Below are 15215 nucleotides of genomic sequence, written 5' to 3'. Positions count from 1 at the left end.
CTGAAAACTTCACTATAACCAATGATAATTTAAAAATGTAGTTGAAGGTAAGCTGTGTTGTCTTCCAGCACTAAAACAATACATATCTGTGGATGTATATTACATTTGTTTCTGAGCCATATGACATTCCTTGAACGCTTGCAGGGTACTTGAAATGTTCAGTTAATTTATTGTCACAACAATCACAGTAAATAGAGAAGAGACACCACACTTTTTTTCAATTTTTTTTATTTTAATTGTTCAATTTGGTAAAATTTAGCCATAGCACAATATATATCTATGAAGTGACTACCAAACTATGGGGCTGGAATAAGTTTTCACTTTGCACAAAGTTGACCTATTGCTGTAGAAAATGTGACATATACTGTGTGTCACACTTGACCCAAGTTCACGGAATGAGCCATATGTATTCTACCTTGTAGCATTAATATTTCAGCTGTGGTACATAACCTTCTTTTAATACATTGCATACCCCTATCATGTCATATATTTTTTATACACCCCTATCATGTCATATATATTTAAAAGGTGATATAGATTATCTTGAAAACGTACGGAGAGGATTTACAAGGATGATACCTGTTTTGCGGCATTTGCCATACAATGAAAGACTTTCTACCCTAAATCTAACTACATTATCCACCAGAAGACTAAGAGGAGATTTAATTGAAGCTTTTAAGATTATGAAAGGTTACGTAAAAGCTAGCCCTCAATTATGGTTTGAATTTAGCGACATCTCTTTTACTAGAGGCCATTCAATGAAATTGTGCGCAAAGTATTCAAAATTAAATGTACGCAGACATTTTTTTTCGGTCAGGGTTGTATCTGGATGGAATGCCCTTCCACAGTCTGTCATTGATGAAACCAGTATAAATCAGTTCAAGGGACTTGGGACTGCAATGTAGGGGAGTTACAAGAGCTGAGCTCTCTCTCCCTTCTCCATCCCACACTACATCTGTCTAGTGATGAGGCGTGGGATACAGGTGAATACAATACAGGGTAATATCTTTGGTCATACTGTTACCGTCATGCTGTTCCCATACTGTCATTTGTTTATGACATCATATGATTCATTAATTTATGGGGTTTTTTTTATAACTTTTCACTGGAATGTTATAGTTAAGATTCTATTAAATTTGCATTCATAGAGCTTGAACAGCAAAAGGTTTATAAGTTCACAGAGTTTTAGCATTTACCAACAAGGAAAACCAGAAAGCCAGTGGGCTTATTGTGATTCCTTGCCAATTGAGATTATAATCCCAAGCAATCGTCATTGTTGATTAAATTGATCAGCAAAGTTCTTTCACTGACTGTAGACCTACCTACTACAGTAAATATGTTAACTTAACATGTTTACAAGCTACAGTATCTTTTCCAAAAATCAACTCAAGCCCTGCCCCCAATAAATGTACATAATATCACATTGAACATACTAGTGTTTACATGGGTCCAAAAATCGGGAACCGGGTACCTGAGTAGCCGGAAAAAATTGTTTACCCTTGTGTGTCACGATTTTCAAGAAATGACATATTGGATGCTATTAATGAATGAATCATATTCTCTACTGACAATGTTTTTATGTTCAAAAACGTAGGTGTAAGATGAGGTATAAAACCTACCTCAATAATTTCTATTTGCTATTGTTTCTTTCATTAACTTGTTAATAACTTCATATAATTAACATTACTACTAACATCGCACTGCCATCGCTGCTTATGCTTGCTCTCCACGTCTATTGATCACACCATATAAATATCCAATTTAGCTCTAAAACAGTTGTTACTACTACTACTACTACTACTATCTATTATGCAGGCCCAGGGTTCGTATTAGCCGAGAGATTGCGCAATTTGTGCAATTTGATCGCATTTGGAATAAACGATTAGTAAACAGCCACTTGCGATTATTATTTTTTAGTTATCCCGTCTGTAATCTGTAAACACTTCGTAAAATTCCTTGTCAGCCTTTCCTTCCATGAATAAACAAATGAATAAATAATAATTTCTTCCACATGGTAGCTTAACATCACACTAAGATAATGAGAAATCTAGCTAGGCCTAACCATCTGCTTATTCGCTGAAATTGTGACGCAGTTATAAGATATCCATGGATATTTTCATTATTAAGGTTCGACCACATGGTTGCCTAACACCACACTAAGTCAATGGGGGAAATCTAGCCTACAGTATACCGCTGAAATTGTGACGCAGTTATAAGATATCCATGGAATATTTTCGTTATTGCTGTTTTCTTCGACCACATGGTAGCCTAACACCGCACTAAGTCAATGGGAAATCTGCCTAACCATCGGTTTGCAAAAAAAATCACACTTTGCGTAGGATTCGGGTAATAAATTAAGAACTGGGTAGTATCGCGTCAGGAGGGTACCTTCATTATTGCTGTTACAGTATCTTCGACCTCATGGTAGCCTAACACCACACTTAGTCAATGGGAAATCTGCCTCACCGTCGATTTGCCAATTTTTTATTTTTCTAAATCAATCTTTGCGTAGGATTCAGGTAATAAATTAGGAACCGGGTAGTATCACGTCGGGCGGGTACCCGGGTACCTAGATAACCCGTGCAAACACTATAGAACATACATTATCATGAACTCGCTATATAATAACACCTTCACACAAAGTATGATTCAATTCTGAAAAGGTTTACATTTGACCAAATGACCTCATTATTATTCATGAGATATATAAACACCAAAATAAATAGGGTTTTCATCTACTTACTATGGCGCATCTATGTACCAAGTATAACTTCAATCCAACTTGTTGTTGTTCAGTTACAAGCTATTTTAGTGAAAATCAACTTAAGCCCAGCCCCTAATAAATATGCATAATATCAACTTGAACATATATCACCATGTACCTGCTGTATCTACCAACATATTAATACCAAGTATAAATAAATTCTGACTTCAGTTGCAGAGTTATTAGCATTTGGAACTTTTATGTTTGACCCGTGACCTCATGAGATGAGCACCAAAATCAATAGGGTTTTTTACTCAGTATGGTGCATCCATGTACCCAGTAAGACTTTAATCCAACTTGCCATTGTTAAGTTATCGTGTTTACAAGCCAAGGGCGTCACATACACACACACGCACACAATCACCATCGCATAGATTCCTTGAGCCTTCAGCAAGGAATCAAAAAACGTCCTTTTTAGCATCACGCTGTTACCAACTAATTCATATTCATATTTCGTACATTGCAGGGAAGTTTGAATTTTTTCTTTTTCTAAATGAATGTTGTAATATTAAGAGCTGAACTGTTATTTGAAAGTTCTTTGCTTTGAATCATTACATTGTTGCAACAATTTGCACTTGGGTTCCAATGTTACTGTGGAATTGCTCATATTAACAGTTTATAACTGTAGCTTTATTTGGATGGGTGGGTGGGTGCATTGTGCAATATAGTTACCGTATGTCATGCATGGACTACATCACCAATTTATTTTGGGTTTTTCTTAATCTTGAAATGATCATGTAATCTTGGTTATCTTGCAAATACTTCAAGCACTTTGTTATTGTGCTATTTTTATGATTATACTGTAAGGTGTGATCAAGTGATGATATGAACTTCAGTTCACATTTTCTAGAAAGTATTTTACTTGGATCATTATCAAGTAATAGTCTGCAGCCAGAAGCATTTGAGAACTAGAGCACCAATGGTGCAGAAGCTCATACCTTTTCGAGCTGAAAAATGTAGGGCCCACAAAACCAATTTTGGGCCCATGAGGGATACCCCCCCTCCTCCGTTAGCAGAATCCTGGCCACACCACTGGCTATAATTCCTATTTTCCCCTTTAAATCCTATTTTACCCACTCTCTCAAACAATACCACTGACCTACCCTATTAAACTTTCTCCACCTCTACCTTAGCAGACATAACAAGCACTCCCTACAAGACATAACTTCACAAGCTGCCTACATACCTCAGGCTCAAAGACTTCTAAGAATCGGCAAGTGCTGATTGGCTATAGGGCTCTCATGCTTACAGTTCAACAGTTAATAACAACTCCCAGTCCTGCTTTAATTCCACTAACAGCCTCTGCAGAGCTTAACCACAAATGTAAACAAACACTGCAGAAACTGGGAGACAAATTAAAGGAGCTTTGGCAAAAAGTGAAGGCTCAGTTTTTTTAAACAATGGGGATTAATTGTAATTAATTAACTTTTGACCAAAAATTTTTAGGCATCAACTTATTCATACACAATCCAACAATCATCAGTTCAACTTTGAATATGATCCATCAAAATCTTGAGGAGATTGAGATATTTGAAAATATTACAAAGAATGACCCCCGATGACCCCCTAAATGACCTTTGACCTCAATTTTCCGAACACCCCTCGTAACTCTCATCCCGAGGAACATTGTGACTAAGTTTTATTATAATTGGCCATACACTGTACGAACAGGAGCAATTTGAAAATATAGGGCCGCGGCCCGGGCCACAAAAGACCCCTAGTTGATCTTTGATCTCAAATTCATGAACACCCTGAAGGTAAAACTACCATAGTACTATCGTGACAAACCCTCAACATTGTACCATGGAATCTGTAGGAGAAGAAGCATTTTGCGTATTTCCACAAAATGGCCCATTACGGCCCACAGGTGACCTTTGACCCCGAATTTTGGACCATCTCTGATGGCCCTATACCCAATGGTCCTTGTGTCCAAGTTTCATGAAATTCCATCAAACACTGTGCGAGTGGGAGCGGTTTTACCAATTGTTGACGGATACAGTGATAGAGTGATAGAATGATAGAGTGATAGAGTGATAGACGCTGCACTGTAACAATAGCTCACACCAGCATGCTGGTATGAGCTAAAAACTATGATTCATTATAAAAGGAATTAAAAGTTGTAAAGACTAATTATCAACTAGGGATACTAAAACTAATAGATCTCACAAAAGTACTACAAAATACTTACTGCTCCCTTCTTTTTCTTTGAAGGCACTTCATCTTCTTTTCTTACAGGTGCTCTTTTTTCAGGTTGCTTAACTGTAAATAAAATGAAACATGTTTTGTCAATAGATCATTACATTTGTTTTCACTTTAGATAGCAAATTTCAATTGCCTTGAGTTACAAGCTCAAAATACGTTTATTAAAATTATATGAATAATTTTGAAGAGCAAAACAGTAACAAAACTCCTCTAACTGTATCTGTTAAACAAAAGCAGATTAATGCATGTAGGTCATGGCTAAATTAGGATAGGAAGTTGGTGAATTGGATGGTGTATCCTTACCAGTTAACAAATTTTGCAAGTAAGCTTCTCGTAGGTACAGTAGGCTTGCACTTATAGCTCAGTATGTAACCTTAATTTTTTAAATTGAAGATTTGTACTGACAGTCATGAAAAAAAATTTATTGATTACAAGTCAAAAACATAACCTTCGAAATAATTCAAAACCACAAGAATGAAGAACTTTCCAAGGACATACATCAAATATTGGGACAACAACAATTTTTTTGACCTCAAAATATCATATTATCATTATTAGAAGTACTTGTGAATTCCAAACACTTGTCACAATGGATGTGCAATTGTTGATAAGTATCTGTATACCACTTTCCAGAATCTGTTAAATACATCTATAAGTCAAATCCCGACCTCCAGGTATGTTTGGTATATAATACATGTTGTATAGCACTGTAGCAGACCATTCTACTACAATGGCCACATACACAGGCCGGCCCCAGGGCTCATTTTTAAGGTTGTCCTCGGGACAACCTTGCCTTCACATTTGGTTGTCCGAAGGTTTTTTTGTTTGTCGAAATGAAAGCACTTGGATTTTTTAAATGGCGCGCCTTCCACAAGAGTGGTACTGTACATACTGTACTGTAGTAATACTCAAATGTATCGATCGATACCATAACGTTAGGCTTCCCTAGTCTATCAACCTTACTCTTAGTGACCATACAGTAGTCTTATGGAGATTGACAAATCTTGGACACAACTTGTAGTGTAGGGTTATAGACATTTTATGTGGTGTATGGTACTGTTCATGATTAATTTTGTTGGGTTGCGGGAATTCTCTGGTAGTGAAAAATGATTTCTGTAATCGTATCCAGAGACAGAGGTGAACCCAGGACATACAGCACATATATGCAGCAACATAAACGAGCATGAGGTATGCCCACATGCACAGTATAGTTCTGCATGCACATTGTACTCCAACTCGCAAGTCTTACAGTACGTGCATGCGAATGTGAGGTAGAAAGCAATCCTGGTCGCGGCCGCCAGGTTCTGTACTCTGTAGTGTTACGAAGCACACATAAGGGCATATACAGTATGCACATTCAGCTAAAGTGAAGGATTTACCTAGTGTTTACACGGGTCCAAAAATCGGGAACCAGGTACCCAAGAGCCGTTACCCGTCGGGTATCCAGGTACCCAGAAAAGAATTGTTTAACCTTGTGTATCGCGATTTTCGAGAATTACATATTGGGTGCTATAACAAATGAATTATATTCTCCACTGACAATGTTTTCATGTTCAAATACGTAGGTGTAAGATAAGGTATAGTCAGTTGGGGTAAAAACAAGAGCCCAAGGGCACTGTGGTTCCTTGCTTGGGGTATATGACAATACACATAATATTATCAAGCAAGATTGGGCTCAAATAGACCAAGTAATTGTGGTCCTACATGTACGCATAAAGTAACCAACACTATGGCCAACACTTTTGTGATCACAAAATGTGATCGGATTTTTGATCAAAAGGCACTTTTGAGATCTAAATATGGCGTCGAAAATGTAAGAAGTATAAGGTCACCTACAAGCGGGTCAACAGATATGATAACATTGGTGACCACAGATGACATGACCTTTAAGTATGAAAATGTTCCACCACCCCATTCAAAACTTTTCCCAAATTATCAACCGTGTCACACCTTGGCATTGGGATTTAATTGTATTAAATGTCTAAAAATTAACTTTGAACTTGTATACATACAGTAACTTCACACACAAAGGTCACCCGTAGGTCAACCAATTGACATTTTTGATCGGTGAGACCTAAACGGAGCATCAAAACTGTAAAAATTCAAACATGTTTTCTTTGCCCATTTTCTCCCCCCAAAAAACTAGTTTTTTAACATTAGCTGACTTTTGGTGACCTTGGACCACATGACCGCTAAGTTTGAAAATATTACCCTATACCATTTGCAACTTGTCCAAAAATTTCAACCACGTCACACCTTGGAACTGGGAGTTACTGCATTAAATGTCTGAAAATTAACTTTGAACTTGTATAACTTCGCACACGAAGGTCACACGGGTGTCAACCCATTGACATTTTTGATCGGAAGGTACCTTTGGTATCCAAATCTAGCATCAAAACCAAACATTTTCTTTTTTGCTCGTTTCCTCCCAAAATAAGCACATTTTTTCTAATGTGACCTTTGACCTTGGTTTCAAATGTAGTTTAATCTCCTGATTCCAAAAAACAAAACGACAAGTCTGTACAACCATCCTAACTCCGACCGAAAAACTTTGACCCCATATAACTTCACACATAAAGGTCACACGGGGTCAACCTATTGACATTTATGTTCAGAAGGTACCTTTGACATCTGAAAATAGCATCAAAACTGTAAAAATCCCCAAAAACACGTAAAGGTCACCAAAGGTCAAATTGAGGTCAAGGGTCACCCAGGTGCAGGTCGACAATTGGATTACATTGAAGCAACTCCCAACCCTAACGGACATTTCGTTCTCAAGTTATCGCAAAAATACTAGTTTTTTATCATTAATTGACCTTTGTTGACCTCGGATCACATGACAGTTAATTTTGAAAATGCTCCCCTAACCAGTTCACAACTTGTCCCAAAATATCAATCTTGTCGCACATTGGCACTGTGAGTTATTGCAGTTTTAATATTTTCGGTTTTTGGACCATAACTGACCTTTGGTGACCTTTGTGGGCACCAGAAACAATAGGGCACACCTTCTCCATATGGTGGATCTATAGTCCAAGTTTGGCCTCAATCCAACATTCCCTTATTGAGATAGAGCGTACCCAAGCAAGTGTCACAGACACACACACACACACACACATACACACACACACACACACGCCAACCTGACTTCATAGGTTCCTTTTGCTAAAGCAAGGAACCAAAAAACAAGGGGGTAGTTCGGGTAAAAAAAAACAACCCCTTTTATAGAAGGGGAATATTTAGTCAAAGTTCCAATTTATTTTGGGTGAAAGTCCTATATGTCTAGTTTATTATTATATTATTTCCGGAACTCTATGTCACTTTGCTGCCAATCACCGCTTCATCGAATCAAGCGAATGCTGAAATAGCGAAATTTGAAGTTTGTACCACATATCCAAACTTTCTCCTGCACACCAAGCTTATATGATGTGGAGATTATTCCAGCAGTTACAGCATAGCAGTTAGTGATATTACACTCCCCCATGGTAGAATTACTCCAACTTCATTCACGCTTCATGGTGGGGGCCTTGTTTTTTTTACCCCCCAAAAATGATGGGAATGGGGTAAAAAAAAACAAGTACTTTCCGGCTCCAATGTACTCCCAAATTTGCCTGAATGGATAAATTTTTCCATAATGTTGATTTTAGAGGTTAGGCAAATAGTTTTATGTCTGTCATGTGTCTAAATGTTAAATAATTGGGCAGAAGTAACTGAAATTAGCTCAACTCTAATGTTTCTACTATATTACACCACATTTGTGTAGCATTATATACACACTGTACAGTATGAATATGGCTGAGCATGACATATGACACGAGCCATCCATAATTACGAATTAAGACAATTTCACAATTTTTTCCCTTTTTCATGTAAAGGTAGTAGCTCATACTTAGATGTAATCATAAGCAAACATGATTAAAGATACATTCATGAAGAAAATAGCTGTTTTCTAGCATTGTTTTTTTTTTACGCCAGCATTGTTTTTTTTACCCCGAATTAAGCAAATTTGGGGGTAAAAGAAAACAACATTTTCGCAAAACACGACTTTCCATTTACAAAAAAGGTTATCTTTGTTAGATCTCTTTAAGAGAATCCCACTCCACACACTTGAACATTGGAACCGAAACAATACCTCTTACTCATCAATTTTTAGAGCAAACTTTAGGTAACTTGTTTTGTTTTTTTTTACCCCACTTGACTTAATCCTTCCTCAGTAATTTCTATTTGCTTTTGTTTCTTTCATTAACTTGTTAATGACTTCAGAAATAATTAACATCACTACTAACATCGCACTGCCGCTGCTGCTAATTTTTTGCTCTCCACCTCTATTGGACCATACCATATAAATATCCAATTTAAACAGTTTTACTACTACTACTATCTATTATGCAGGCCCATTACTGTAGCTGTGAGATTGCGCGATTCGCGCAATTTCATGGCATTTGGAATAAACGCATTGTAAAAAGCCACTTGCGATTACTATTTTTTAGTCATCCAACCTATAATCCATTAGTAACATCTCATAAAATTACTTTTCATCGTTCCTTCTATGAAATAAACAAATGAATAAATAATAATTGTGAGAATTCTTTCAATTTTGTCCACATGGTAGCCTAACTCCACACTAAGTCAATGGGGAAATCTAGCCTAACCATCTGTTTATCTCGCTGAAATTATAAGATATCCATGTAGTCTAGACTACTCCTTGATTGTGTGCTATACTGTCCTGGGCAGAACTTATAAAGTACCTTTGATAAGATGCTTGCTGTAGTTGCATATTTTATCAAATTGCAAAAAGGTTTGAAATTCTGGGTTCCTTAACCCTAACAAGAGCCCAAGGGCACTGTGGTTCCTTGCGTAGGAGTATATGATACACATAATATTATCATACAGTAGCAAGATTGGGCTCAAATAGTCCAAGTAATTGTGGTCCTACATGTACCCATAAAGTAACCAACACTATGTGATCACAAATTGTGATCAGAATTTTGACTGGAAGGCACTTTTGAGATCTGAATATGGCGTAGAAAATGTAAGAAATATAAGGGCACCTACAAGCGGGTCAAGAGATATAGCATTAAAACTTTAAGAATTCAAACCTTTTTTCTTTGCCCATTCTCTCCCCCCAAAATACTAGTTTAACATTAATTGACCTATGGTGACCTTGGATCACATGACCGTTACGTTTGAAAATATTCCCCTAACCAGTCCACAACTTGCCCCAAAATATCAACCATGTCACACTTTGGCACTGGGAGTTATTGCATTAAATGTCTGAAAATTAACTTTGACCTTGTATAACTTCACACACAAAGGTCACCTGGGGTCAACCCATTGACATTTTTGATCGGTAAGATGTGAATATAGCATCAAAACTATAAAAATTCAAACATTTTTTCTTTGCCCATTTTCTCCCCCCAAAATACTAGTTTTTTAACATTAATTGACCTTTGGTGACCTTGGATCACATGAACGTTAAGTTTGAAACTATCCCCCTATACCATTTGCAACTTGTCCCAAAATATCAACCTTGTCACACCTTGGCACTGGGAGTTATTGCATTAAATGTCTGAAAATTAACTTTGACCTTGTATAACTTCACACAAAGCTCACCCTGGTGTCAACCCATTGACATTCTTGATCGGAAGGTACCTTTTATATCCAGATCTAGCACCAAAATCAAACATTTTCTTTTTCGCCCGTTTTCTCCCAACATAAGAACATTTTTAAATGTGACCTTTGACCTAGGTTTCAGATGTAGTTTGATCTCCTGATTCCAAAAATCAACACGACAAGTCTGTACAGCCATCCTAACTCTGACCGAAAACTTTGACCCCATTATAAATTCACACACAAAGGTCACACAGGGTCAACCTATTGACATTTATGATCAGAAGGTACCTTTGACATCTGAAAATAGCATCGAAACTGTAAAAATCCCCAAAACACTGAAAGGTCACCAGAGGTCAAATTGAGGTCAAGGGTCACCCAGATGCGGGTCGACAATTGGATTACATTGAAGCAACTCCCAACCCTTAACGGACAATTCGTTCTCAAGTTATCGCAAATATACTTGTTTTTTAACATTAATTGACCTTTGGTGACCTCGGATCGCATGAATGTTGATTTTCAAAATGTTCCCCTAACCAGTTCACAACTTGTCCCAAAATATCAATCTTGTCGCACATTGTCACTGGGAGTTTATTGCAGTTTTAATATTTTGGGTTTTTGGCCTCTAACTGACCTTTGGTAACCTTCACTGGCACCAAAAACAATAGGGCACACCTTCTCACTATGGCGGATCTATATATACTAAGTTTGAGTTAGGTCCAACCTGCCCTTGTTGAGTTACAGTGTACCCACGCAAGTGTCACAGATGCGCACACAGACACACACGCACCCGCACACACACCAACCTGACAACATAGGTTCCTTTTGCTAAAGCAAGGAACCAAAACTGTAAAACACAGGAACTTCCATTGGCACTAGCTGCCCTACCAAGGCATGTCTGCTGTGATAACAACTTTAAACCGAACTTTTATTGCGCGCACACCAAAATAAAACTGACCTAGCTACAACTTGATAGCTTAAATTCTGGTTTTCAAGCTACAGTATTCACCTGCAATATTTCTTACCCATCCTTTGTCCTCAAACTTACCAGCAGTACCTGCCTTCGATGATCCTGTTTGTCCCAAAGAAGGAGAAGGTGTTAGTTCTTTGTCTAATGGTTATTAGAGAAAATACGATAATGGTAAGGTCAAGAGATTTGTCATTACTTTGCAGACACTACTTACATCTCACTACAAAAGTTGAAGTCAATGTATACCTACTAAAAAACTGTGGATACCAAATTTTGGGATCCAATTCCCTCAAATATTTGTAACTTTCCTTTTCCCTCAAATGCGCCAACAGTACCTGTCTTCAATGATTCTGCTTGTCCAGAAGGAGGAGGTGTAAACTGACAAACAGCTAACACTACTATTTACAATTATGTACAAGGGTCTCTCTGGTTCATACTACATTTTCCCTCTATACCAGATTAGCAGAATCTTCCTACTAGAATCTCTCCCACCAAAATCTGTGTTTGGAAGCTACTGTAGGTGCGCCTCCATTTTGTTCAACATCCCTCCATTGCCAGACTTGCACCCAGGACATGTGATTGGCCACCAAAATAATGGTTGGGTCATCTGAAACCGGGAAATACATTTCATTGATTTAAAAGTTTTGCTACTTTATCAATAAAGATGAGGAAGACCTGCTCTTCCAGGGTCTATCGATTACAGGTGTCTTGTAAATTTACGTATATACCGTAACCATAAACAGGCTGGTCCCATCGAACAACCTAGAATAATCATTTTTTTTTAAAAATCTCAAAATAGACATGCCAGACTATCAACTACATCCACTACATGACAAAAGTAACCAGAAAACGAAAAATGTTTAGTGGTTATGATGCCTAAACATTTTCATAGTGTGGTACAGTAAACCAAACATATTAATATTCATGAACTTGTGCTCACCAAAATGAAGAGGATTATCTATTGACTTATGCCGTGAGTCATAAAGAAAGGTATCAGTTATCATGTTGACAAAGCATCAACCATTCAATTCACTTGTAAGGACTTTACAGTATAGAATTTTTATTCCAATTCCTTATGCAAAGCCCTTTAAGATTTGTTACTATGGACTGAGAGCAGCTACTGAGATTGCTTAAATGCAGTGGGAAATATTTTGACAAGCTACAGGTCATCAGGTATATCACAAAAATTATCGCTAATTGGAACTGTTGATAGATTTATACTAAATAATGGGTACAGACAGTGGTTGGACCCAGTTATATAGGGTATGTGACCTTGTTACTAATCAGTTCATTAACTTGGTATTGGCAACACAAATTATAAGAAATAACTATAACCCTCTGGACAATCTATGGAAGCCTAGAATGACCATACACCTACTGCAGACCTACTGTAGGCCTCTTCAATGTTGGTAAAGTAAGTTGCAGATGTGAAGTGAAAGTCATACACCAATCAGCTTGACCTACATGCACATACATTACTACTGTAAAGGCATATATCAAGGTTCCCAAATGGTCCTCAGCACAGTGTTCTAGTGTGTATGATACAGTATCAAACCAAGATTTCCATTACTGTACAGTACTGTATGTAAACACAGTGGACCTGGGATATCACAATCATATTCATAGTGCGTTTGAATGTTCTTGTCCCAACTGAGTCTCTGTCCGTCAATGGCAATGGATTTGCATATACTGTAAGTACTTCGTATCATACATGCTGTAAGAGGTCGAGAAGGGATAAGCAATATTCTGTTTGATTCAACACAGCTCCTGCCTCTCCATCGCAGACCCAAGAAAATGAGTTTTGCAGTTACTCTTACTGTAAGTTCAACCAACCTGCACTTCTTGAGTTAAATTGTGAAAGTGCTGGAAGTAAATTTGCATCACATGTCGTGTGGAAACTGTATTAAAGCACGTTATGCATGTTCACACTCATCTCAAGTGGCTAACTACAGTAGGCCTGAACTTACATCGAAGGTTATTTCTTGAATCACATTTTAGCAAGGTTTTTAAGCACTTGCATTGTTTAGCAAGTGGCTAAAATTGCAACATTCTAATCCAATCAAGTATGTGTGCATGTTCAACAAATCAACAGGCTACATTAATTTAAGAAAACAATTAAATCTAGAGTAGTATAACTATAATATAATACTCACTTTCTGGAATATTTATATAGTTGAAGTTGCAGTTGTTTACGACAAAGTTCTTGTTTCCTGACACAGATATACTGCGAATTGATGACTCCTTTACAAAATGTAGAAATGAAAAATGAGAGTTATGTGCATATTATGAGCTACTACTGTACATTAAAAAGCAATAACTGTTAAACTGCAATAGGTTGAAGATCTTTGTGGATGTAACAGATCTCTTAATCAAATACTATCAAGGCAAAAGTTACCTTCATGCCCTTGTTTTGCTGTCTGTGCCCTGCCTATCTTTCAGTGCTGTATATTCCGAGTGGTAGTACACTAAGTTGTACTATAGTGTAACCCAACAAACTTATGGAGATTTTGTTCGATTGTCCAAGAATCTTGCTCTTTGATGATCATTTTACTTTCACACATTAAGTCACTGGACTTCTCCAATGAGTTGACTGTATGCGAGGGAAATCAGTAAATCACACGTATATACTGTAAATTCCCATCAACTTTGTCAGAGATTGTTCACAAACTTCTAGGAGCATTCTCTCCATTTGTAAACATACAGCATACAGGGATGTGCCAACGCTGGGCGGCACTGGGCGGCCCCGTCCAGCACTAAAAATTACCGCCCAGCACTGTCTTAAAAATCGTGATTCCCGCCCAGCACTATTTTCATCTAAAACCCCGACATTCCTAACAATATATTCAACATAAATTGGGCCTAGCCTATGCCAAAATCATACAGACTAATAATGCATCGGTTACGCATGCTACTGTAGAAACATTACTTACGGCTCTCAATCAGTCCCTTGTAAAATCTCTTTGAAACAAACTAATAACTTTTACCTGGTAGGCTACGTAATATATTTCACTAAAAAAAATTAAAATGTTAATTGTTAGCAAAACTGGTACTTGTGTGTGCGCTTAAAAAGCTACACAAGTGCCAGCATTTGGTATCTGAGCACCTTCAAAAATTGACCCCTCCCCCAGGAGGGCGATCAGTATACCCGGCACTCAGGAAATCGTGGGCACATCCCTGAGCATAGACATCATTCAAAATCAAATATTAACATTGATCACAGTGAATGGGTTGAGCTGGTTACATCTCTATGTTCCGACGTCGCTATGTTCAGACGACGCTATGTTCCGACAAAAAGAAATAATTTGGGACGATTTTTTATCCAAAAATCGTTTGTAGCAAGAAAACAAGTTTTCAGACCCCAATATTTTTGTGACCCAAATTTTTGGGGGACTTTTTTTGAGACCAAAATTCTTTTCACAAAAAAAATGTTACCAAAACAGTGCTTGTGACCGAAAATTGCTTGTGACCCAAAAATTTTTTGTACCCAAATTTTTGGGGACTTAAATCATTTTGGGCCAAATCAATTTTCAAATAAAATGTGTTTAGATTTACACCAAAATATGTTGTTGTACTGTAGGCCTACCATTTTTGAACGGGCAGTGGCCTGCGCAAATGGGGGGCAATAGCGGTGCCCCACTCAACCTCGGGGCTCAGTCGGGGGTATTTGAAAAT

At 37.5% G+C, this 15215-nt stretch overlaps 1 protein-coding gene across 4 annotated transcripts in view; it reads right to left on the bottom strand.

Annotated features, from left to right (window-relative positions):
- The window catches only part of LOC139971701 (uncharacterized), a 37227-nt gene that overhangs the window by 15623 nt on the left and 6389 nt on the right, over window positions 1-15215 (bottom strand). For 2 of the 4 annotated variants that reach the window (XM_071978409.1, XM_071978411.1), the window contains exons 3-5: window positions 13697-13784; window positions 11622-11684; window positions 4953-5023 (exon numbers count right to left, since the gene is read on the bottom strand). In XM_071978409.1, coding sequence (XP_071834510.1) covers window positions 4953-5023; window positions 11622-11684; window positions 13697-13784 — 222 coding nt within the window. The remainder of the gene's footprint in view (window positions 1-4952; window positions 5024-11621; window positions 11685-13696; window positions 13785-15215) is intronic. The other 2 variants (XM_071978410.1, XM_071978412.1) reach the window with 1 other exon arrangement.

This window comes from Apostichopus japonicus, chromosome 8 (assembly GCF_037975245.1).
Source record: "Apostichopus japonicus isolate 1M-3 chromosome 8, ASM3797524v1, whole genome shotgun sequence".
In the NCBI taxonomy this organism is placed as follows: Eukaryota; Metazoa; Echinodermata; class Holothuroidea; order Aspidochirotida; family Stichopodidae; genus Apostichopus; species Apostichopus japonicus.
This window is presented reverse-complemented; position numbering and strand designations above follow the sequence as displayed.